At 37.2% G+C, this 25,081-nt stretch overlaps 1 protein-coding gene across 1 annotated transcript; it reads right to left on the bottom strand.

The window, feature by feature from the left end:
• Positions 1–2,166: 2,166 nt before the first annotated feature.
• Positions 2,167–20,921, bottom strand: LOC124646154 (adenylate cyclase type 8). Its single transcript, XM_047186235.1, has 20 exons — positions 20,175–20,921; positions 19,936–20,085; positions 18,660–18,775; positions 18,460–18,571; positions 18,233–18,360; positions 17,995–18,153; positions 17,424–17,562; positions 15,295–15,396; positions 14,925–15,016; positions 13,442–13,697; positions 12,819–12,902; positions 12,419–12,526; positions 10,911–11,122; positions 9,769–9,844; positions 9,431–9,653; positions 8,692–8,774; positions 7,667–7,768; positions 6,919–7,167; positions 6,687–6,836; positions 2,167–5,335 (listed from the first exon to the last, which is right to left on the bottom strand). The coding sequence occupies exons 1-20, from the start codon at positions 20,718–20,720 to the stop codon at positions 5,213–5,215; spliced, it is 3,210 nt and encodes a 1,069-aa protein (XP_047042191.1). The 5' UTR covers positions 20,721–20,921; the 3' UTR covers positions 2,167–5,212.
• Positions 20,922–25,081: the final 4,160 nt, after the last annotated feature.

The raw sequence follows: 25,081 nt of genomic DNA, 5'->3' as shown, positions 1-25,081 counted from the left end.
GTACATACAGCTTCGTTTCTCTCACTCTCGAATCCGGATTGCTACAACGTGCCCGTGACCAATGTAAAGTCAATATCATCAATATAGTTTGGTAAAAACATTAGCTATATTTGCATTTTTAATTAAAATCATTTATTTAAGGTGTCTGCATAAATACAGCCAAGTGGGTATCTGTATTTACATCATCATCTGTCATGTGTTATTGTTAAGAATCGAGCCTTTTTATCGGCCCATTGCCGGGTTCAATCCTTCTCTCATACAGATAAAGATTGAGCGTTAATCACCAGGCTTGCTGTTACATTGATACTTGCCTGACCGGGAATCGAACCCTCACACTCATACTTCAGCTTTGACATCTGGCGACACGAAGCTAGTTGTTTCTCGGATACCGTCTAAAATGGAACTACTTATTGCAAGTTTGCATTAAGTACTTCTTTTTGTTTCTTAAAAACCTTGTTTTATTTATTTTAAGATAACTTACTATTAATAAACTTTAAATCAAAATATTCATCCACATTGTTGTCGACGGCTACTTACTATCTCACTCGTCTTTTATATTTGACCCACAGATTCATTATCATAGCAAAACTACGCGGACGTGTATCCGATCACACTACGTACTGATAACGTGTAGGTATGACATGACAGTTGGCTAACCTTACTTTTTTCTTATCTAAAGATTTATGTTGTTGGAAAATTAATAGATTTTACTCTTTTACCAGTTCAAAATGTTAGAAGCAAGTGAAAGAAATCAAATCATAGACTCTCAACTAGAGCTTCTAAAGCAAGTTTTACACAATCTGAAAATTACTGAGCAAGAATTCAGCAAACTCCCGCCAGAAACAAGAACTTATGAACCTGTCGGCAGAATGTTTCTTCTTACAGACATAGACAAGTTTATGAACAACTTCAAGAGTCAACAAGCTCAGTTAACAGCTCGAGCATCAGAACTAGAACATCACAAGAAGACTGCGGAAAATGCTTTGAAAAAAGAGTGAAGAAAATACCGTCGCTGACGGAACGAACTGGAGTTTAGTGTTTTTATCGTAAAAGAATTCTGGCAGTGTCAAATTTAGATATATTTATTTGATTGGAGTGAATTTGGAGGCCGCCAGAGTTTATAGTTTAATTAGGTGATCTGAATAAAAATATTGAATTAAACCATATTGTGTGTTTTAATTGTCTAAGTACATCTTATCTGTCGTGCCTACTGAATAAGTACCTACGTTTTTGGTGAAGTAATAGAAGAAAGCTGAACGCTTTCACTGAATTCTTTACTAACGAAGATATAATCTTTAAGATATCAAATAATTAAATCGGTATTTTCTTAATCACGTGTAAAATTTTCCACAAAACTTATTCTGCGGATGGATTTCGTTTAAACTCCTGACAGTACACATTTCTAAGCAGAGTATCGTTGTCACTTGTGCTGAGTTTAAGCATATTGTGTCAACTTTGTCTGTATTACCTTTATTTTGGTGGGAAATCATTAAATTACCCCTCCCATTGCTGTTGTTCAAAATTCGAAATAAGGTACAAATTAATCGTACTAATATTATAAACGTGAAAGTTTGTATGAATGGATGTATGGATGTTTGTTACTCTTTCACGCAAAAACTACTGAATGGATTTTAATGAAACTTTACAATAATATAGCTTATACATCAGAATAACACATAGGCTACAATTTGTAAACATATTGTTCGAAATACTAAACCTGCGCAGACGAAGTCGCGGGCACCAGCTAGTATTAATTAATCTTTCCCCCATTTTGATTTTTACCGTAAACGTTTTCGAAAAAGAGTTAGCAGTTATAAAATAACATGCGTAACCCATAAAAATATCGTTAAACCATACGATTGTAAATAACCATGACTAACCATAGTGTAGTAACATAATCACATACGTAACGTTATTCATTTTTTATCATTTTAATAACGGCATGCGGCAGTACCAACAGTACCTGACATTCAGAATTCTTTTTAAATTTAGTTAATTTAGGATTGGATTAGGAAAGGTCATCACATTTATTATGACTGGAAAATATGAAGTTTATTTGTGTGTTTACAAAAGCCGTAGGTACCTATTTAGTCATAAACTATGTACCTATAGCTTTTCAATTTAAATAATCTATGAAATTCGTATCCACAAAATAAAATAAATCCATGTAGATATTGCTTTATTTAATAAAATTATAGCCAAGAGAAGTTCAACCTCCAGATTTAGTTTGAGCTAGAACATGTATAAAATTATTAATAGTCACAAATCACAGGAAGTAGGTAATATCACTAGAGAGAAAGAAAATAAAATCATCTTTCTACATACACCTAAATACGAATTACAGTAATAATATCACCACTGAGATACCTACACAATATGTATTTAAACAATATGTATCTATGATAGATCTGTGCAAGGACCTACTCGGAAGATGACACCTATGTTACGTCCTAGTAGATACTTTATACTCTAATACAAAAGTACACAATAAATACTTAGGCTAAGAAGATACTCTAGGCGAATTATGAAAGCACAGATTTAATGATGTTACATTATATTTGTATCACCTACTCTAATACGTAGTACATAATATTCTACTCTTAATTGATTACACACTGGCACAGACGCGTCCGTCTGATGAGATTCAAGCGACACTGATGCTAACGTTCTAAGTACCTAACAATCAATATCACAATATAGCTACCTAAATACATGAAGATCCAAAGATGAGGCAACACCAACTATATAAGATTTACTGCAAAAACACTGTTATGTAACTCGCGAAACTTGTATCTGCTCATGTAGGTTCCATTTTGAATCTTTATCGATATCAGTTTGTTCATGATATAACATTATAAAAGTATAAAAATAAGGATGCACAATGTGCCTAATACAATAATAATAAAATTATAATAAATTGTTCAAAAAGTAGGTAACAAAAAGGAGTTTGTGGGTATTGAAAGGCTAACGAAACTGGGTTTATAGGCAATAAATGTTATTTGTGGTTTCTTATAGAATCAGTCAACACATTTTTTTCTTGATTTTCTGTGAAATGTAAGATATTTCTTAGATATTACACAATATTTTTGTTAAAGCTCAGATACGTATATGAAAATTACAAAACAATATATTCGGTATAAAAAAGATGCATATGTATGAATCGATGAGCTGTTGAACCTTCGTCGTCATCTGTTTGCTATATCGGGGTTGGTCTCCACTACCAACAGATGCTATCGCTTATCGCTGTTTTACGCGGAATGGCTTCCTTTTATTTACCCTTACTAACACTACCCACCAAAATAATGGGCTCCTGAACCATTTTTTTTAACCTGAAATAATAGATACCATAAGCTTAATGCGTTTATTTGTTAAAATTTACAATTCTTTCTAATACACTATTAGGGTGGGTCAAGACTTGTGCAGTAAGAAAATCCATAAATTGATTTATCGATGAATTATTATATCAGACGCAGAATGAAAACAAGAATAGTTTATCATAATAATGAAGGCAGTTTAGTGCCTCCGAGTCCGCTGGACACTTAAATGATAATGAATTGGATTTAGAACGCACAAAGTAATATAAAGCTACACCGAATACAAAAGTTCTCATTGCAATGTAAAGCTAAACCCACCCCAATAGATGGGTATACGGATTACCACAACGATAAACTATTTATTTATCAGATCTTTTGATAAACTCCTAGATTTGTTTGTTGTTTGAAGTGATTATTACCCTGAATAATAAGTTAAATTATAATTTATTATTGCTACACTTTATTTTGAATAACAAGACTAGATCGCTAGTCCATTTCTCTAATTAATCATAGTTGTGGCCCTTACCTACTGCATACAATGAGCCAGTAGAAAGTATAACATCGTGATCACATCACTAAGTTATTAAATACTAAGTTAAAAGTCACATTCATTACCTAGAGCTGTAAACAGTTATATTAGAAGTAGTCGATGTCGATATCCAAAAGGGTAAATGAACTCAACCAACCATGAGGCGTATCGTTTGATCTTTCAAATATTGAATTGCAAAAAAAAGAATGATTATTGTTTCCAGTTTGATTAGTCATTGTCGTAAGAATAGATAATACAATACAATTACATATAAACGTCATAGGCTTAAGCAGTATTAATGTAAACCTTACGTAACAACCATTAGACAGCACTCACTTTCTCATTATTATTAACCAAAACTTAATAGGCAACTGGCAATTATGATTTCATGACAGCAATATTCAAGCACTAACTATTATTTTTCTACGTCTATGGTTTTACAAAATAAATACTTATTTACCAATTTAGTATCTATGTATAATGCCTTAAGTTAGTGTGAGAAAAATCATTGTGTGCAGTGTTTGCATTCTAAGAATACTTGTTTACCGGCGAAACTAGATTCAGGGTAACTAGTTTAGTCTAGTTTTGAATAAACAAGTTCAGCTTATTTGTTATCGTTGTTATTTCAAAAAATTGGTAAAACACTCCTTTTTTCATGTGAAGAGTGCTTCTCACCATATCGATAAGTCTATTAATTTTAACTGCTTAATAGATATAAGTAAACGCGTCTTCAATCCAATTACTTTGAGCTTGCTTTGTCGCATCTGTTATAAAAAGCATTTCAATATAGCAAACTACTTCAAACAAACAAACGTCTAACAAAAACTAAAGACTTGTTTAATGAAGGCTTCTGGGCTTTTGTTAGGTAAGTATGTTATGTGTGTGGTAATTTATATATGAATACTGCAGTAATATTAATACAGCCACTCAACGGTGAATCCTTAGTTTTTTTTTATTTTCTTCTATCACTCCTTGCCAATCATACAAAAACTCTTTTCTCTTCATACAAAATTCAAGAAAAAGAAGGACACTTTGAAAGACGACTGTTCCTCATACTTTGTACTATTTTACAGACATCTAACAGCTGCATTATGAAAACTGTGAAATTTATGCACACACTGAAATGAGATTTTAGACACGGCAGATAAATTAACGTAAATATCAATAATTTTTTGAAACATTTAAAAAATATAGGTAGGTATATTCCTATACAACACCTACTTCTGATCTAATTCAAAAGTGCCACTTCGTGTGTAGCAGTATTTTTAGAGAGAGTTATTTTATTGCTGTGAGAATGAAGGTATGAGTTTATGACAGTTTATTTAGTGGTTACGCCTATATTATTGTAGTATGGAATGCAGGGCAGTATTCAGGCTGGCAGTAGGGGCCGATCTGCGTCAGCCGGGGCCCGCAGCGGGTCGCAGCCGTCTGCGGCGTCACCATTGGCTAGCAACGCGTCGCCGGCTCCAGGCTCCGGAGCTGGGGGCTCCACCTGTAATGCCGTACAACGCTAACTGTACAATACATTGCGTAATACTAATTCCGCAAATACACCGGAATCGTGATAGTTACGGGACAGAACAGTGGACACTCCTTTGTTATTCAGATTTTCCAGCTTCGTCTGTAATACCTAATGCAATGTTATTGAAATACTGACTTGAATTCAGAACAATTTGACTTTTCTTGGATAGATAATTTTCAGGTGAATTTTGAAAACTTATGCCGAAATTATTTTAAATGTCAAATTATGGCAGAGATGCTTCGCATCACGTGAATTCTTTTCAATAGAAGCTATATAGGTATTTCTACTGTGAATATAATGGATCGGCTTTCTTATTATCGTAACAACAATTCCGCGACATTCCTGTTTCCATTAAAGGTCAAACTGCGAATGTAACAATATTATGGTCGTTGCAAGCGAGAGTAACATCCTTGTGAAAGAGTAATTATGCAATGTTTACAAACACAGATACACGATTTAGGCACACACGCAACAATCAATTGTAAACGCCTATAACCACATGCCAAAGGTGCTTGAACGCGGTGAAAATAAAAGTAAAGTCACTCGACCTGCGCACTCATTTACACGGAAGTGTACAAGAACACAAGAAACTACGCAGGTACTTTGCACTGAGCACAAGCACATACAGAAATACATAGATACGTAATATCATGGGTTAGTAGTTAGCAGCTGATGATCGGCGATGATGGTATGACGTGCGAGGCGGGCGGCCTGCCCGTCCAGTGCGACAAGATACAAGTCGGCCTGTCCGGGTAGACTGTCCACCGCGCACGCACTGCACCCCCCTCTCCCCCTCCCCTCCAGGTGGCAGCGCACCAGCACCCACGGTGTCTCCTCGCTTCCGACGACAATCCGTTATGGAAACATTACACATGTTACGCTGTCGTAATATCCGACAGTTACGTTATTTGTAATTGACCGTTATGTCTGAGGGAACTCGCATGAACACAATGTTAGATTTCGAGGCAAGACACACTGACGCACTCTAGCTGAGCGAATGTCTTCATGTTATATCGCTAACGAACTTTCTTTTTACTTTTGACCTTTAATTCTGCGTCTGTGTGCCTTGAGCCTGGAGATGACAATTTTATTTAGAATAGCGATGTATACAAGTGAAGCCTTCCCAAGCTTAGTTTCTCATAGTATATTTTGTAGTAAAAAATAACATGATCTATTAATATGAAAATCGTCCCAACGAAGGTTAAAGTTTTTAGATCAAGAGCGGTTAGTTTGTTATGCCCCTGCATCGTACAATTAACATATGTATTTGGTAGCTTATTAGATAAAAATGTATTCTATGTTCATATTAGGTGTTACTGACAGTGTGTTTGTCCGTCTGGCCGGTGGGCGTGTCGCGCTTGCCCTGCAAGTAGTAGGTCATGAGCTGGCCCTTGCCCTTGACCGCGACCAGGCCACGCTGCTCGAAGTAATAGCCGAAACTCTGCAGGATCTCGCAAGTCTCTTCTGTCACCTGTACCACAAAGAAGGAACAGTTTTGTAGAACAGAATCTTCTAAATGATGAAAAGAAATAATATAGTCTTTTTGATGGTACCTGAATGCAGCCAGCTTTGCCGGTGCTTTCCATCCGAGACGCAACATTGACGGTGTTCCCCCATATGTCGTAGTGGGGCTTGCGCGCGCCGATGACGCCGGCGGTGATGGGCCCGTGGTTGACGCCCATGCGCAGTACGAAGTGGTTGAAGGACTGCTCGTTGATGGCTGCGAGCACGCGCTGCAGCTCTAGCGCGAACTCCACCAGACATGCCAGGTGCGCCCATCGCACTAGCACCCCGTCTGATGGCTGTGACGATCATCGTGGTGTGGTTATTCGTGAAAGTCATTATTGATTATTGAAATAGATAAATAAATATTCTTCCGTGTCATGTGTTTTAATTTCAAATGATTAGGTACCTTTGTCAATTTTAGCTAAGACTATCTGAACAACTTTTTATTGTTTGTTCTTTTGTTATATTCAATTTTTATTAGATTCTGTTACGTTTTATTGTGAATTGTTCTTCATAAACTACGGCCAACAGTTAGTTAAATTAAATGAAAACCATTTATAATTTTTTATTTGTAGCTTTTCTTTGCGAACTTGTTCCGAATTGCACTCATAAAAACTTGTGTAATTTTAAAAATTAAATGTCCTTTCGTAGTTATAAACTCAGTGTTAAATGTCATTCTTACGTATCGCTTACGATTATACATACCTAATCATTCTTATTGTCAAATTATTTCAACATGTGCCTTTCTTAAATAATAATTAAAATTAACCATTGAAATTATGTTTATTATGTTACCTGCATTTGTCGCGTTGGGTTTAGGCCTGACGCAGCCATGTACGTGGAGCTGATAGTTTTTATTTTGATTATGTCCTTACTGAACTTGGAATCTTCAAGTAACTGCAACCAGAATATAAAATTGTCCGTTAATTTGTTACAGCATCAAACATGTTTGAAAGTTAATTTGTATGTAAATTTAAATGAGCAATAAATAAGACACAAAGACGTAAAGACACATAGGTATACAATTTGCACCTTTGCCCTTCAATCACCATTTAGAACCTACTTGTGAAGTGGAAAGTAGTTTCCTATACAACCTCGTTTAACCAGGAAGGACAGAATCTAAATGTATAGTATTATATTCCTAGTTACATTGTCTATTTAGTATTTAGTAGTAGATATATATTATTAGTTACATTGTCTATTTAGTAGTAGATATATATTCCAAGTTACAATGTCTATTTATTGCGCTTCATGAAGTACATTCAATTGTGTGAAAATTTTGTATTCTCGCTTACACCTTTGTACTAAAACTTGCATAAATTTTCTAATATCTTAGAGATCTACTCAATTATTATTTTTTTCATCTAGATTACAAAAAAATATTTAGGAAATTAGATGAATTCCTATTCCTAAATGAGGTTGTGCTGTAGTTGAATGACTTGCAACGGAAATCTTACCACTACTTTCATATCGTGGAGGTAAAATACGCAATACGTTTACAGGAAATTAAATTTGTCTGGTCAAACAAATAATTTTTATTCATTTTAATGAAATTGTTATTTGACCAAGTTTTTTCGGAGGTTAACCTATAGTATAAGACAACTGTGTTAATTGTGCAACTTCTTTAAGTTATGCTTTCATACGAAATTGTACGTGTATTAAACAATAAAATGAAGTTGTGCTTTATGAAGTTGTCGTTGCACGATATATAAAGTGAGGCAACAAAAGTTGTACTGGTATTCATGATGCTTGCATATTAAATAGTATGCGTTTATATCCGTAATGCGCATGTTTGTGAAACGAAATGAACAATTACCTACCAGATCGAAGTCTGATATGACTTCATTCAGAAACCGTAAACATTCTAGGCCTTGATTATTGACTGTTTCTTCGGAGTAGAACTCTGTAACAAAGCAAAAAATACATGACATAATAATAAATTTAATGCTAGTTAATAAAACCTTCTTAAGTAAAGGTTAATTAAATATAAAAGCAAAAGACTACAATTTTTTTTAAGTCTTTATTGAATACAATAAAATGACAATTTTTTTATAAACGTGTTCATTAACATGTCTAGTAACAAAACTAGTCAAGGCAAGCAACGAAAGCGACATTTTTCTGTAATAGTATTGAAGATGCATGTTAAAACCTTAGAACATATGACCTTTGAAAATAATCATTTACATACTGAACTGTCAGGAATATTTTTTATTTATTCATCGAGAAATATTGTATTGACAGTGGTTAAATTAGTAGGTGCGCCGACAGTGAAGTTTATAATTGAGACCAGTTGAAATGTTCACGTTAACCTCATTATCGTCCTCCTAATCTTATCCCAATAATTTTGTTGTAGCACTATTTTTAATGGGTCTTCTTCATACAATACAATATACATCCATCTCTATCTGAAGACATCTCAAAAATAACATAATTTCTAGGCACATCGACTTGCACTCACGCTCAATCCCCGCTATATATTTTCTCAAATCTTCTAAATATAAACTCACTAAGAACAACATCACAGAGGACAGCACACAATCCTCAGAACAGCTTACATACCTGAAAAGTTGGGCATGGAGGCGAATAGCACGCCGACCTCCGCGTAACTCTGGCTGTAGAGGTCGCGATGGTGGTGGCGCGCGCCCATGAAGTGACGCGCCACGTGCGGCGGCAGCACGTTGTGGATGAGCGCCTGGTTGCGCCGTCGCAAGTCACCAGCTTGCTCCGCTTGTGCCCGCATGCGCTCCCCGCGGGAATGACGGGCACGCTCCAGGGATTCCACCTGGGGCACACGTCAAAGTTAATGTAGCAAAACTGACCATAGCAAGTTCTTGTAATGCCTATAGTAAATGCAAATATAGGGTATATTTATGGTTCCCGTTCCTAATAATACGTACGTATCTATTGAATATCAGGAGCGCCACCACTATGAAGAACAGCATGATTATGTTTCGACCGCCGTGGATACGAGCCCTGCAATATAAAAAGAGCATCAGAAAAGTTCATGTCACAAGCTAGGTTTTTGAACAGGGGCTTGATTCTGCAAATTTTAGTTAAGCGACATACGATTGATATCCAACTGAGATCCAATCACGATTGAAACGTATGTGGCATTCCGCTAGTTTTTCTTTTAATAACCGTTTTATTATTTTCTGTGATTTAATAATGAATCATATTGTCTGCAAATGATTTAGGCATCGTTCAGACCAAACGTATTGTCGGCCGCTGACTGTGAGCGCGCGTTACGCAGTTTATTGCTTTTCCATATATATTGAAATTGTCGTTCACACCGAACCGACTATACGCTATTACGTCGTCAGTTGTCGCTGACTCTCAGTGGCCGATTATTTTACTACGCGACTATGCACGGCGGACGCGGATTGGCTACGCGGACGCAGTTGCCGAATAGCGCCGCTCCGCCGCGCCCGCACCGCCGCGCGCCTCGGCCGCAATACACTCGAGAAACAAACTTTAATGAGGACAGACGTGACACGTGACACCTCGCGATGTTCGACACCGAAAAGTTTATTGCAGAAGTACATTCTAGAGAATGTATTTGGAATGCGAATTCAGAAGAATTTAGTGATAGAAACTTACGGAGATGCGCTTGGGAAGACATAGCATCTGTTATGTATGAAGATTGGGGGGTTCAAATACTGAGCTCTTTTATGTGTAGAATAGTCAGCCGCTCAGCGTACGCATCTAGTGTGAATCTACACGAGCCTATTCTTTTGTTCACACATGTAGCGCATCGTACGCTATAGCTTATTGTCGGCTTGGTGAGTACGGGTACTGCAGATTGAGTCGACGTTCACACTGGGGCAGACAGTGAGTATACTCACAGTCAGCGGCGGACAATACGTTTGGTGTGAACAATCCCTTATGATTGAAGAGCAGACTACCCTGTAGAAATTTCATGGAATACGATTGGTCTTAAATACATATTAGATAAAACTGCTATTGAGATTACATTGTTATCCAATTGTCACATTATTACGTTTGCAGAATCAGGCCCCAGGTTTGTTTGATGGTCACATACAGTATCGCCAGTAGGTGTTCGTCGTAGTCGGTGGTGGCGTTGTAGCGCACGCGGTAGGGGTCGCGGTCGAGCGAGGGCCGCGACAGCAGCAGCGCGGGGTGCAGGAGCGCGGGCACGGCGTGCGCGGCGGCTAGCAGAGCCAGCAGCACGCTGCGCGCACATACACCCAACGGCGACACCCACAGCGCGCCGCAAGCTGCGCCCGCACCCACCTGGATATGAACAAGTCATTAAGATAACTAGTTGCTAAGAAGTATCTTTAATATTTACGAAAGAAATCCTGCGGAAAATTGTATTTACTTCTTTCGTGAAATTGACTTTAATACTGAACTTGTGATGTCTACAATTATATCTTCTCTACCCTGTATTAGTATATGTTAACATCTTACAATTATTGTCACACGAATATTCTTCTTTACTCAAAATCATATAGAATTTACACAAAGTAAAATAATAATTAAGTAGATAGGAACATTAACATTAATTTCCGTGACATTGACCCGTGCTGACAAGTACTAATTACGTAAGGATGGCTCGTGTAAGTTCGTGTTTGCAAGAAAATTGAGCTTAATTAAGAAAAACAGGGCCGTTTATTCTTCCTCCGTATAAATGCGCCTTTAATGAATTAAATAAACAAGTATATGGTTACAAAGAGCCCCCATTCCTCGTCGTGTAATTAGTTGGCTGCACCTTCCAAACGTATCTAATTATCTACCTAATTAATAAATCTATCCACTATGCCTAGCTATGAATCGATTGCATTTGAGTTTGATTCATTATTTGTCACGTTGAACTAAAAACGTACCAATAGCTCCGAGCTGTACACATCAGCTGTTTGTCTTCCCACGATGCGAGATTAAAAAAGTCGAACGGGGGAAATAGGTTACTATGATGTTTGTATAAGCGACAACGATGAGAAACCTGTCACCAGCTTCACGCTGTTGTTTGGTTGCATTCGTTTAACCTAAAGAACTTTGGTTGGTGTAAGTAACAGTAACTATTTACGACTACGTGAGAAAGCTAGGACGTTTGAAAGGTCAACCGCGTTATACAACATACCACTGAAAACATATAAGTACTGATTGTATGTGGTAGATATTAGTTAGGTATTTCGATTGCTTTATATAATTTCTGTGAAATACATCTGCAACCGTTGAAAATTATTGAATTTCTCTAAACTCCACAGCTGCATAGTTAAATTGGCCTATGCATCGTTCATACTAAATATGAAGCCGTAGAAAATTAATTTGACTATAAAAACGTTTTAGCATGGATTCGTCATTTTTATGAAATATTACGTATTGAGTGGAATACCTAAATTTGATTGTTGCGACACAAAAATCATTATGTAAAAGACTAGTTAAATGGGCACTAGACTTAGTGCCCATTTCCACATGTATCTGTTAATTTTCAACAGCTGTCTAGGCTGAGGCTGATGTGTCGAATCGGCATATTGTTCGTCAGTCTGCCGTCGGTATGTAAATGTGAAAGTAGAAAAGGTACTTCACATGATAGTAGTAAGAAGGATGTATGCAGCGACGTGCGCCGCTGTGCGCAGGCGCGTCGTCTCGAAGCCCATCCTCCAGAAGCATCGTCTCGAAATTACCGCAAATTATCTGCACAAACATTTATAACCATATATTAAGATACAAAATTGATAATGTATGGAATGTCAGAAAAAGTTTCTCGAAAGTTATAGGAAACTTTTAAAAAGTAAACAACAATCTAATAAGTTAAGATGACATGTGTGGGTATGAAGACTGATTGCCGACGCGCGGCGATAGCGACAGCTGTAGTGATAGTGATAGTAATCGTGACGGAAACTCGTCGCGATGGAAATAGAAATAACGAGTATGATAGTGAGAGTCGGTGATAGTGAACATAGTTAGATGGTGTTAGCGCACTCACCAGTGGCGCAATGTTCGCGGCCACAAACATCGCGATGTTGAACGTTCCGCATGTTAGCTTCCAATAAGGACTCACTATTTTTTTCTGCAACATTACAAATCACTAATTATATTGAAATTCAGGCAACATACAATAATGAGTAATGGATTGCTGTTATTCATTCACTTGCAGTTTAAGTGTCATTAAACATTACAGCTAATTGATGTCTAGCCATTTGTAAAAGTTTTATTAAATAGGTACCTATAAAAAGCGTTTTGTTTTAAAACAATTCTCTTTAACATTTGTATTAGACAGAGGCTTTTATGATTTCATCAGTGAACGAGAATGGCGTTCTTTTCGCTTCAACATTTAACATTCCTCACGCTCCCCATAGCGATAAGCGATAGGCTAAGGTTTTCTATAAGTCGATTATTTATTGCGTACATCTAAATAGACCTTTTGGCACTAAGACCTTGTTGAAGTATTGCCAATTGTATCTTGTAATCTGACAATCAGTTTATAGGTCATGCACTTAACAATCTTGTGAATTTTTGCGCCTTGGTACATGGCATAGGTACCTACTGTTGTTAAAATTCCCTACTTTCTTCTCGAAATAGTTTAGGCATAAAATTATCAATGCTGACCTTATACTGTGAATATCGATAGCACGTGTAATAAACCACGTTGATTAGGCCGGTCTCTAGCACGAGCGCGAGGTAGACGGCATGCAGTGACCAGGTGGGCGGCACCGCGAAGCTGGCCAGCGTCACCACGGCCGGGAGCAGCATCAGCGGCGGCGCGGCGATGGCCAGCGGGCACGGATCGCTTCGCCGAGCGTACACGTCCTCCGCCCCCGACGCTTTGAACGTCAGGCATAACGTCGTCCCGTCTGCTAGCTCCCTGGCATTACATTTTATCAATCAATACATTGAGAATAATATTTTAATTTTAATACGTTGATATACTCTTAAATCTCTAAAGATCTTAAACATGGAGAAAGTTCCAAAGTCCTACTTACATCCATCAATAAACATTGTATAGAAATTGAGCAATATATTCGATCATCACTTTACGTTTATAGATTATAAATTGCAGCTCATAATAAAGAAAACAATCTGCTCCTGCATAGGCCGAGGACCGGTATGGTAAATGTGTTTATTGACACGGTTCCATTACATGCGCCTGAAATAGCATATTGTAACTATTTGCGATACGCGGTGTATCCGAACAGATCGATCTTCACTCGCCTTACACATTTACAAACACCCAACAAAAAGGAAATATGAAAATAATTCGCTGCGTTAACGTTAAGAGCAATCCAGTTCATTAGTTTTATTCAATAGAACAAATGAGTTAATCTTACATGCAGTTAATAATTTGAAATTCATATCTTGCAGCAATATTATCACAACCAACATATTATTGAGATTACGGTGCATATAAACACAATGAAGGTGATGGTGGTCGACCACAATAAATCAATCATTATAATTATGTGTATACTTTTGATGAGCAAACACTGGAAAAACAGACATGCTAATGAGTAGTCCAACGATCCTATCAATTATACGCGAGATGGGTTTGCCCTTCACATTCCAGCCTATGCGGTTTGTGTAATACAAAAAGAAACAAACATTGTGATGCGCTGCGAATAAATTAAATTATTGGGTAATAGCCAGAGACAGAAATAAAAATAAAATAAAAAGGGAAAACTGGAAAAATGAGTACCGCCGAGCTGCTCGTTAATAGTTTCCGGTGAAAGCAACAGAAATAGGAACAGAAAAACTGTCCAAGATATACAAAATAATTTAAATACACAGCTCAGTGAACTTGCTCGATTGATAATTTGGAAGCAAACCACTGTATAAGTATTTGTATATACGTAGTGCTTGTTTAGCAATATTTTAATGGCAAGTATTTTAAGAAAACACATTCAGTAATTTTTACAATGGGTTTCGTTGACTGATTATGTACAGCTCGCCTTTGTAAATAAGTTTATGTTAAAAATAATGTCTTAAACAAAATAGAGACTCAAATGAAGATTCAAACTGTCCACTTCACATAGCTATTACACACGGTACCTACAACAAAGGACTGAATAATATTGTGCAAAACCTGTGAACTTACTTGTCATCGTCTCTATTCACCAGCTCTTCTTGCAACATGCTAAGTATTTTCTGTTCTTCGTTGTCCTTGCTCTCGTCTTGTGGCGACAGAACCTACGAATAATGTACGAAGCATGTCTATGTAATTGACAAGCGAAAAATCAATATATGAGAGCACATGATCCGCGTACTTGTAGCATTAACAATCAACATGTCCGAACATAATGAACAATCGATTCGAGTGAGATTATTTTAACCTGCTACATTAGCTACACTAGGAACTATCTAGCGCAGGCCGCCTAGTGCCCTAGTGTCCTATTTATTTAGGCTGGAGGCGCGGGAACGGTGCGGGGGAGGGCGGGAGGGGCGGGGAAGCGCAGTAGTGCACTCACCGAGTCCTCGTCATCGTCTCGGAGGTCGGAGAGCGTGTCGGCCGCGTCTCCACCCTCCGCGGCCTCGCCCTCCGGTGCACTCTTCTCCTCGCCTCCTTGAAACTGTACCATACAATCACAGTAAACATAACTCCACTAGCTACGGAAACTGAAACGCACTGCCTCACATTTATTCATTTTATTTGCTGCCCTGCTCACTCGTGTAATTAAATCCCGGTAGGTGGGATTAACCTAGTTTACAAAATATACAAATACCACGACCATCTTTATAAGGCAAACGTGATCATAGCTTCAAATGAATAAAGTAAAAGAGAGTATTCACGTGTTAATAAATGCAGACTGCAATATGAACAAGAAAATCATAGATTTTCCATTTCGCTTTGTTCACCTTGTCATAAAGCTTTGTCGACCCAATTTGCTTCGGCGTCCGTTCCATATAGATAGAAAAGTAAAAGGATGGTTCATGTTACTATCTTGTTCACAGTAAGTAGGTCTACTTTATTTTTGATAGTGAATAGGTACTTCCTTCTTTAAGATATTAATATTTTAGCCTTAAATGGAAATATAGTTTAAAATGTAAAGCACGTTTGTAATAACTGCGAAAACTACGATATGCATAAGTAGGGTGTAAACTGCAATATTTTGGATTACTTCCAGCTGTGTTATAGCAACATTCATTAAATGCTTCCAAGCAATTTGTTAAGGTTATCTATATATAAAAAGCAGTTTTTGATTGACCGCCAAATAGCATGTAGGTACTTAAACTATTGAACGTCAACTTCTCCTTCCTCGTTAAACGGAAGTAAAATAAAAGCAGGCTTAAATCGAAATAAACATTTCAATCAAGCACATATAGTTCTTCAGTATCTAGGCTCTTTTAGATAGAACCATCATAATCAGCTTCAGTCTTGCTACTAGTGGGAGTTAGGAGCTCTCTCCGCGGGTGGGTGGGTTCGGGAAGAGACTTCGCTTTCCGATATATTCGATGTACTTACCGTTTATAATATCATCTAGTACACTAAGCTCATAGTAGAACAAAAGATATTGAAAACTATACCTATCAATATGCAAATTAATTTCAACAACGCAGTTTATATTATTGCACAGCGTGAAAGTTATTCACTGGAGGCAAATTGATCACAAAACAATTCATATAAAACCCACGCGTTTCGCGAACGAATAATATGATTCGGAATTCGGTAGCGAGGTAGTATTTTGTACATACATAGTGTCAATCAAAAATGTATGTAGGTACATTCACAGCTGCGTACCCCGATACAAATATTTCACATCGCAGTCGAGACTATTCAGGCTAATTAAGGCATTGATAACGGAAAATGTCGCTGTTGGCAAATTGCTTAATTTGATTGGTCCATTGGGTTCTAAAATTGTAAATATTTGTGTCAATTTGTTTGCTTATTCTCCCATCTACCTAGTCTGCCTCCCAAATATGATGGGGTCGGTTTATATTAAATTATTATATTGCCAATTCCCTTTTCAGCATTGTCAAGTACATACAGACAGGGAATTATTGTTACAATAATTGAGGTTGTTTAATCAGATTTTACCGATGCTCAGATAAGTAATTATAATTTGATATACACTTTTAAAATAAGGATTACGAGTTCCATAGACAGACAGGTGTCACTGGTCCTACGAGAACTGTTATTAAGAATATGTGTAATCTTATATGTTTTATAATATTAGTAGGTAATACATTAATTTGAGAATGATATAAGTATAAGATAGAATAGAAGTATAAGATATTCGTAATACATACACTTGAGAATTATATTAGCTATTTTTGTTATAACAACAAAACTCTTTAGTGAATTCGTTGGCAATATCATCTGCAATGTGTGGACTGAAGTGCTTACGAGTAGTTCTCAGAAATACGCACGTTCTCGTTTAGCGTAAATGTTTATTTCTTATTACACAAAGGTACGTAGCAACCGAATTACACGTTCCTAACAATATAATGTTTACACTGAAAACTACAGAAAAGTCTCGTTACAATATAGGCGCCTGCAGAAATAACAAGGCAAAACGAGCAAGTAATGTGGCATAGGTACGTAAGTAGGCTGTAAGTACCTATATTATTGTTTATGTTATTTGAGCAGAGTACTCACCGGTTTGAGAACTCGCACGATGAAGTACGTCTTGATGCCAGCCTGGCGCAGCATTTCCTCGCGCCGTTCTCCATGAGCGGGCTCTACTTCAAACTCGTCGTTCAGAAAACTCAGCGTTACTTCGGAAACATGTACGCGTCTGTAAACAAAACTCTTATAAATAGAATGTAACTACGTACACATAAATAGAAACAGCTACTAAAGTCGTTGAATAAATAAATCTTTTAAAACAACTAAGAATAAACGAATAATCCACCTTTAGATGATTTTATTTGTCTGTTTCGCATCTCTGTGTGTAAACAGTTTTGACATTGTTTAGGTACAATGAAATGAAATGGATTGTAGTGTCTGCGACACAGATGCTATGAGATTTTTAAAGATAGATTTTCCTGTGTGAGACAGAATTTTACGTTGCTAATTGTATGAAGTTGATCAACCTTAGTGAAACGACATTTCTTTCAAGTTTACTCAAGTTTTAAATAAGACATCTAAGCTCTGTTCTTCTTTGTTTTTCAAAGGCGCCTGTCTAGATAACACTGGCAACAGAAATGTGACGTCAGTAGCTACCTACCCAGCCATGCCACTGCTCTCCATCTTGTTGGCTAGTTCGACATCTCGTGAGTATACATCAAACTGCCATTGTCTTTGGCCAAGTACTCCCGCGAGTACTGCACCTGTGTGGATGCCCACTCGCATGTCTACTGGCGAGTTTGTGGTCTGCTGAACATATCTGGACAAATCGAAATACACATAAGGCTTCATATATTAATTTTCAGTATTCTATTTTTAAAAGGTACTTTTAAACTTACTTAATGGCTTTGACCATAGAAAGTCCCATGTGCACACAGAGCACGGCATGGTCAGGACGCTCAACAGGCGCTCCGCTGATGCAATAATAACAATCCCCCAGAATTTTAATGCGAAGCTGTTGATATTTCTACAAAATAAAATAACAATTTACGGAAGCCGAGACTGGCGGTATTAATTTAACGCGGACGAGACTTGGAGACGAAATAATAAATTAAATTTTCTTTACCTCAGCAAGTCGATCAAAACGAGCAAACAGCTCATTCAATATGGCGACGAGATCTTGTGCTGAATATGTTGAGGAAATAGCAGTGAAGCCTACGATGTCCGCATACAGAATACTGCATGTAGAAATAATATGTTAATACATGTATAATAGTAGTTAATTATATAGTTGCCGAAATAAACCATTCTAAGCTGCAGATATACCTGACATTTTCATGTCGAGACATATAAATTTTTTTGAACTGCGTATCAATCAGACCGAGTTCCTTCCGCATTTGCACGGCGACGTGTTCTGGGAGAACCGATAGCAGCAGCCGCTCCTAAAAGAAATGTGTTCATGATGAAATTACTTAAGTACGCTTCTATCACTCCAACATCACTTTGCATCAAATGGGATATCTACCAAAAGAAACTGAAAAGCTTGTTCGTAAATTCAAGAAGATGAAACGTTTGAGAAATTTAATTTGTATGCGAGTCATTGTGATTAGATACGGCTTAAATACGGATATAAATTTCGCCTCCTACGATCTTTACATTATTAAGAGAGAGAGTTTGGCTTCCCGTATTTCGCAACGTGTAAAAATGAAATCATTAACTTGAACGATCTGATCGCTTCCCTATATTTGATGCGCCCTCTCATGGATGATGAAACTACGCATAAGTGTGAGTAGGTGTGTCATCGCCACACATCACTGCGCTTGAAGCCAGCTCGGTGACGTTTCCCGTGATTTTATGGATCACAGGCAGTAAACGATTTGATTGCAGCTGAGTCGATATACTCTTATTGAACACCAGCTTGTCAGCGTCTCCAAAATCTGTCTTATCAAATATGTATTTAGTCAGATTACGTTAGTCTGACTCCTACATACCTACTCGTTTAAACACAAGATAGTTCCGGTGTTTCGGGTGACAACACAGTTCTTACGAGACTGCAGGAATATATTAATGCATACTTGCTTAGTTTTATTGATATAACCGCTGACATCAATTTAAATAAGACCCAAACGTTAAACTTAGTAACGTTTAAACTTAAAGTCGGGCAATTCAATCCAAGGGTTGCCAAAAATCGACGAAACAAACTTTACTCAGTAATAAAATATTCCCATTTCAGACTTGGAACATAAATTTCAAAATTATATAAATTCTTAACAGAAGACGAAACTTAAGTGCCTACTTGGTTATTGAAAAAGGAAATTATTGTTCTGAAGTTTTAAACGTTTCAACCAATTTTAAATAAATTGAAAAATATCGTTAATCCTTTACAGCGTTCGACATTAAAAAGTATCGCATTTCAGTTTTTACTACCCACGATAGCAAAGAAAATAAAATTGGACAGTCACTAAAATGCTTTTTTTCAGAACCTTTTTAGCCTTGGAGAAAGGAGAGAGAAAACCAACCAAGCTTCTATATTAAGGTCTTATTGGTAAACAGATAGGTAAGGTTTTGATACATATAGAATTATGGATACGTTAATGGTCACCTGTTCTTTGCTCTGTTGTTCAATTGTGAGTTTATCACGTAAGCTTCTCTTGGTTTCTTGGAATGAACTACGTTGTTGCTTTTCACTGATAGCATATGCCGTGCCTCCCAGCATCGTCGCACCAAGTAGCAGTGCACCATTTGCTATTTGCTGTCAAAGAGTAAAGAGTTATAATGTTGAGGAAAACCTAATAACATATGCCTGTTTAATTATTAAAAAAAATGCTACGCATTAAATACCTGAAAGTAGAAGTCGTCAGCCAGTCTGGTCTCTGATGTTGAAGCATTGTAGTATTGCACCAGAAGATACCCGCAAAACGAAATTGAGCTGTACAATATGAGCAACACATGATGCAAAGGTAGGGTAGCGAGGGTAAAATATTGAAGCACTACGGCCCAGCCAAGTAACTCGTTGTACGAATCTCCTAACCGACGAGAGGCGCTCACTAACAGTTGAGTCCAGAGCACTAGCCACGCCACATGGTTGAGGACGGGGCGCGCAGGGCGCACGCACACGTACGCGGACGCCAGGATCAGGTTAGCTACCAGGGCTATGGCGACAGAGGCGTACGCAAAGGACAGGTCGCGCTCCCCCGGCACCACCACCGCGAACGCCTGCATCAGCGCGCCGGTGGCTAGCAGCCGGGGCACAGCTCGCTGCCGCTGTCGCTGCGTATACGCCGAGTATAGCTTTTCTTCTTCTCGGTCTGTGAATCCCCATGGTGGCACTAAACATATCCAACACGCTGATTTGTTCAACGTTCTCGCCTGCATTTGTTTCTCCATTGCTTTCAGTTTGTACTTATTTCCAACAACTCAAGCCATTTATTGCTAAGAACGTTCTCCATTATTGTCATGGCGTATTTCATAGATTTTATTTAACACTACTGAAATACAAAATTAGTACGTAACACGTGACACGTCAGATAGATGTTTGTTCGAAGAATTAGTTTTTATTGATTTTCTGTCCGTTGGAAAGGAAATGACAAGATTGTTATTGTGATTAACCTACGTTCTGTCCAAACGTAGCAACACGAGCCTAAAAAATCAATGTCTCAACGGTTAAATTAAAAAGCGATGTCTAATAAGTCTGTGGAGTTAAATGATCTTAAAATTTGTTTCATAAGTACCTACAGCTTTATATACAAACGCGATAGTCTGCTATTAAGATCACAATAAGCGTCTACGTTTCATGAAGACTCGTGAAGATGAGCTGTTTGTGGCATGAGTCATGTGGAAGGTACATAGCTCTATATTTTCACAACAATTAAATCATATGTTATTGAATACCTGTAAGATGTTGGTAAGTAATTAATCTGTCATGTAAAAATGTATGAAAAAAAGTTAGGCCTATATGTCCCATAGAGGTTTATCTACTACCTGTTCCCTGCAGTCTGACCCGCGTATCGAAGGAACTATTGAAAATTTGCCTATGTCCTTTCTCAAGCCCTAGATAAATCGGTACAGTGGTTAAGGCATCAAAGGGCGACAAAAAGAATGACTTTAACATTTATAATATTAGTAAGGAATAACAAAGACTCAATCATGAAATAGTTGCCCTCTAATCTGTAAACATTGAGGAACTGTGTATAAAAATGCAAGAACTAGAACAACGTGTGTCACATCGTCTTATTGAATGAACGTCAGAGAGATCATCAGGCGGAGACTTTCCGTTAGCAAGACGGCTTGATCGAGGACGCCTGTGTAATGAATAAATTACACGCTGAAACATTGTTCCGATATCCATTCATTAACTGGGCCGTTTAAAGACATACATAAAGTACCCATAGTTTTGTCCATACTAATTTCAATATTGACAATTGTTACGATGGACGTTTGTGATGTGACCGTGAAACTTAGTCACAAGTTATTTGTTTCACTTATTTTACTCATTGCCGCTTATGAGCTAGTTAGTCACGCGTAATCTTCGAGTTGAAACTCCAAAATTCTTGTATTCAGTAAATTACACTAACTTCAAAACGTTACAGAGAATTCATATAAATTGGACCTACCTAATCGTGTTGCGAAACTGTAGAGTTAGACCAGAGGCTTGGTTAATGATAGAATCGTAAAATCATAGTTTTACTCAAATGTACTCAATAATGTAATATAATATGAGCTTGAATTAGGTCATCAGTTTCATAACGAGTCAATAAAATGTGCTAAATGACATTTTAGTAGTTTTCTCATTCCAGTCGTACGTGAAAACGCGGAATTTCATAAAACGCTATTTTATCCATATCGTGACAATAATCAAGTACTTAATAATGATTTATAGGTCACACAGTACGTTTTGTAAATTAGAACAAATGGTTACTGCACACTTTATGTAGAAAATGTCTAGAAGTAGGTAGTCGATTTCGGCAGGGATTGAGTACAATAGAGGTATAAGCTTTCACGAACCTTACAGTGAATCAAGATAAGCTAAACCCTAAACGAACATGAGTAGCTCGATAGAATTACGTTTCCTGGTGAACCGTTTCGTTATAGCCTATATTAATATTTCGAAATGTGAACAATATTATACTTATTTTTTTTAAGAATTTTTTCTCCTTCTCAAGTTGAGCTATATTTTCCCTACGTGCTATTCCATAAAAATAACTTGATCGTGTTTGGTTGGAGATAATTATTTACGATCCGACCATAAATTCTTGATGAGATTAAATTAGAAATACTCTTAGCAGCTCGTGTTTCAGTTGTTTAATGTTTATGGAAGTCTAGTTAAGTTACATTTTGACTCTTAATTTTATTCCGGCCCATTTAACGAAATATGAAGAACTTGTATTACCTACTTATAATTTGACCCAATCCAAAAACCTAATGAAAGCTACAATTTAGCTAAGAAAATGGCAATCAAACTTATTTTTTAGCAATAATTGATATTTAATCAAATGGAAATGTCCAAACAATGTGAGCTAGAGATAAAACAGAAATACACAAAAACCAAATGACCACTTGTATGGAAACATGTAATTTCGGAATTTCTAACTGAAACCATCAATCAATCATACTCGTCAAAAAGGTTTAATCGGCTCTGGCAGATAACAACTCGGTGATTATTGAATATCATTCATCTTTATAGATTCCTAGGTTCAAATACTTATGTGTCGAAGCAAAACTAAGAAATCCAGATATTCTGTCGGCTGATGATGATGATGATAATCATAATAATTTCATCTTTGTCGGATATAATTATTATTTGGAAAGAAACATGCATAACTATTGATATTATCTTACTTTACTATCCACATATTAAACAAAACTTACATCTTTTTACTGCCAAATAATTTTTCAGGTTTACAGAAATGAAATGGTAGTGTTAGGTGAATGGTACTAAAAATATGAATGAAGCAGCTAAATAATCAATTTGTCTATCACACAAAGCTTTATGAAGACATTCTGGATGGAGACATCATTATTGTCAACAAAGGGCTGCGGCGCCCGAGATTTATGTTTGACTATCAGTATCGGCATACAAACATAAAACTATGATACTGTGCGATTGAAGACAAGTAGGTAACGCTTCGTCTCTATAACTAGAGACTTAACATAAAAATGTAGGTAAAGTACGCTATAAACCACAGTCATGAAAAAAAAAACATTTTGTCATTTCCTGCTCCGGACGTCGCAGAAACGTTATAGATTACTTCATTTATTATTTAATAGAATTGTATTTCCCGCCTAAATTACGGTTCCGATGATGTAAGCAATCTCAGTAAAACTCTTACTATTGACCCATAAATATTTAAATCGCGAGAGGATGACCCTTACATTACAAGACGGGCCTAATTCAGGAACGACGAAAAACAGATAACCGTACGTTTTATGTAGGAATTACAGGAGGATTGCAATCGTGTGGAATATTGAGCGCGTTGGGTTCACAGGGCTGATGCGCGGGTGGCGCGCCGGGCGCCGTGGGCTCGGGCGGCGCGAGGGCGGTGCGCGCACGTGCTGCCGTGCGACTGCCGCGCGCCGGCCGCCGCCCGCCGCCCGAGCCCGGCGCTGCCCCTGTTCCCCGGCCACCCCACACAACCCGCTTAGCTCATTCCACTATACATTGATTCCACTGTATTTTGTTAACATTTCACTAACTGTTTTATGACTAAACTTTTGTCACACACTAATAAAACTTCTTATGTTACCTACGATGATATCAGCCTATAATATTTTTGCCCTAATTTCTGACTGCTGCCTTAGCTAGAAACTACGATCGGTTTAGTTAAGACGCAAGTACCTAGCACAATGCCTACGTATGGTGTAGACATATGGGTACAGATTTCAGGCCAAAAGCTTTCCTCGCCGTCACCATGTCTTATTGATTTTAAATCCAATAGGAAACAGTGGATATGAACTACATTTAACATTTGTAAAGTAAGTATTTTGGTCAAGGTCAAGGAAGCTCACTTAAGTCTGTATTAGGAACCGCTCAAGGACTATTTTCCGTACTTTCCTTGGCTGATTTAAATGTATAAAATACTATTTTTATATTGAGACTGCACATTTTTTCTGAGTTGTACCTGAATATATTTTCGAGATTGAATTCATTCATCACTGAATACGAATATTTATTAAAATGATAGACAGTACTAGGTTATCAAAACTTAATGTTGGTGCATCAATCTTAACAATCTCAGTTAACCTACTTCAGCTTGCTACTGAATTGCATTACATTAATTTCAGAAGCGCGCCATTATGTAAGTGAAAGTAGGTAGAACAAAGCACTGTGATGCTTCCTAATTAATTTTATGAAAGATGACATTATTTTATTTAGAGAGAGGTTAATTTCTATTTCTCTTTAAGGAAAAATCAAAAAGTGTTGATATTTCAGTGACTAAAGCATACCTACTTTTACATCCTATTCTTCAACCTAAACTTTTATTTAGCATAAACTATAGAATAAATAATACATTACATAAACAAAATCAATAGTCAATAGAGGACCGTAACACATAAAACAAATAAAATAAAAAGCAATAGGAAACTAATTTTATTCCCTCGCCCGTTAGAGCCTGACTACGCCGTAGGCGCTGCGTAGCAACGTCTACGTATTAAGTCCGGGTGGGCCTTTGGGGAATACCTTATTATTTTATTTTCATTTTGACCATAACTTTTGCCATTGATGTATCCTAAAAATAAATTATGTATAA

This window comes from Helicoverpa zea, chromosome 3, assembly GCF_022581195.2.
Source record: "Helicoverpa zea isolate HzStark_Cry1AcR chromosome 3, ilHelZeax1.1, whole genome shotgun sequence".
Lineage (NCBI taxonomy): Eukaryota > Metazoa > Arthropoda > Insecta > Lepidoptera > Noctuidae > Helicoverpa > Helicoverpa zea.
This window is presented reverse-complemented; position numbering and strand designations above follow the sequence as displayed.

Bases quoted from the DNA above. Each gene is read 5' to 3' on its own strand.
- LOC124646154 (XM_047186235.1), bottom strand. From the start codon at position 20,720: ATGGAGAAACAAATGCAGGCGAGAACGTTGAACAAATCAGCGTGTTGG. The intron at 18,572-18,659 runs GTATATCTGCAG...TTCTACATGCAG, and splicing joins TCTCGACATGAAAATGTCAG to TATTCTGTATGCGGACATCG. The intron at 18,361-18,459 runs GTAAAGAAAATT...TTTATTTTGTAG, and splicing joins GTTTTGATCGACTTGCTGAG to AAATATCAACAGCTTCGCAT.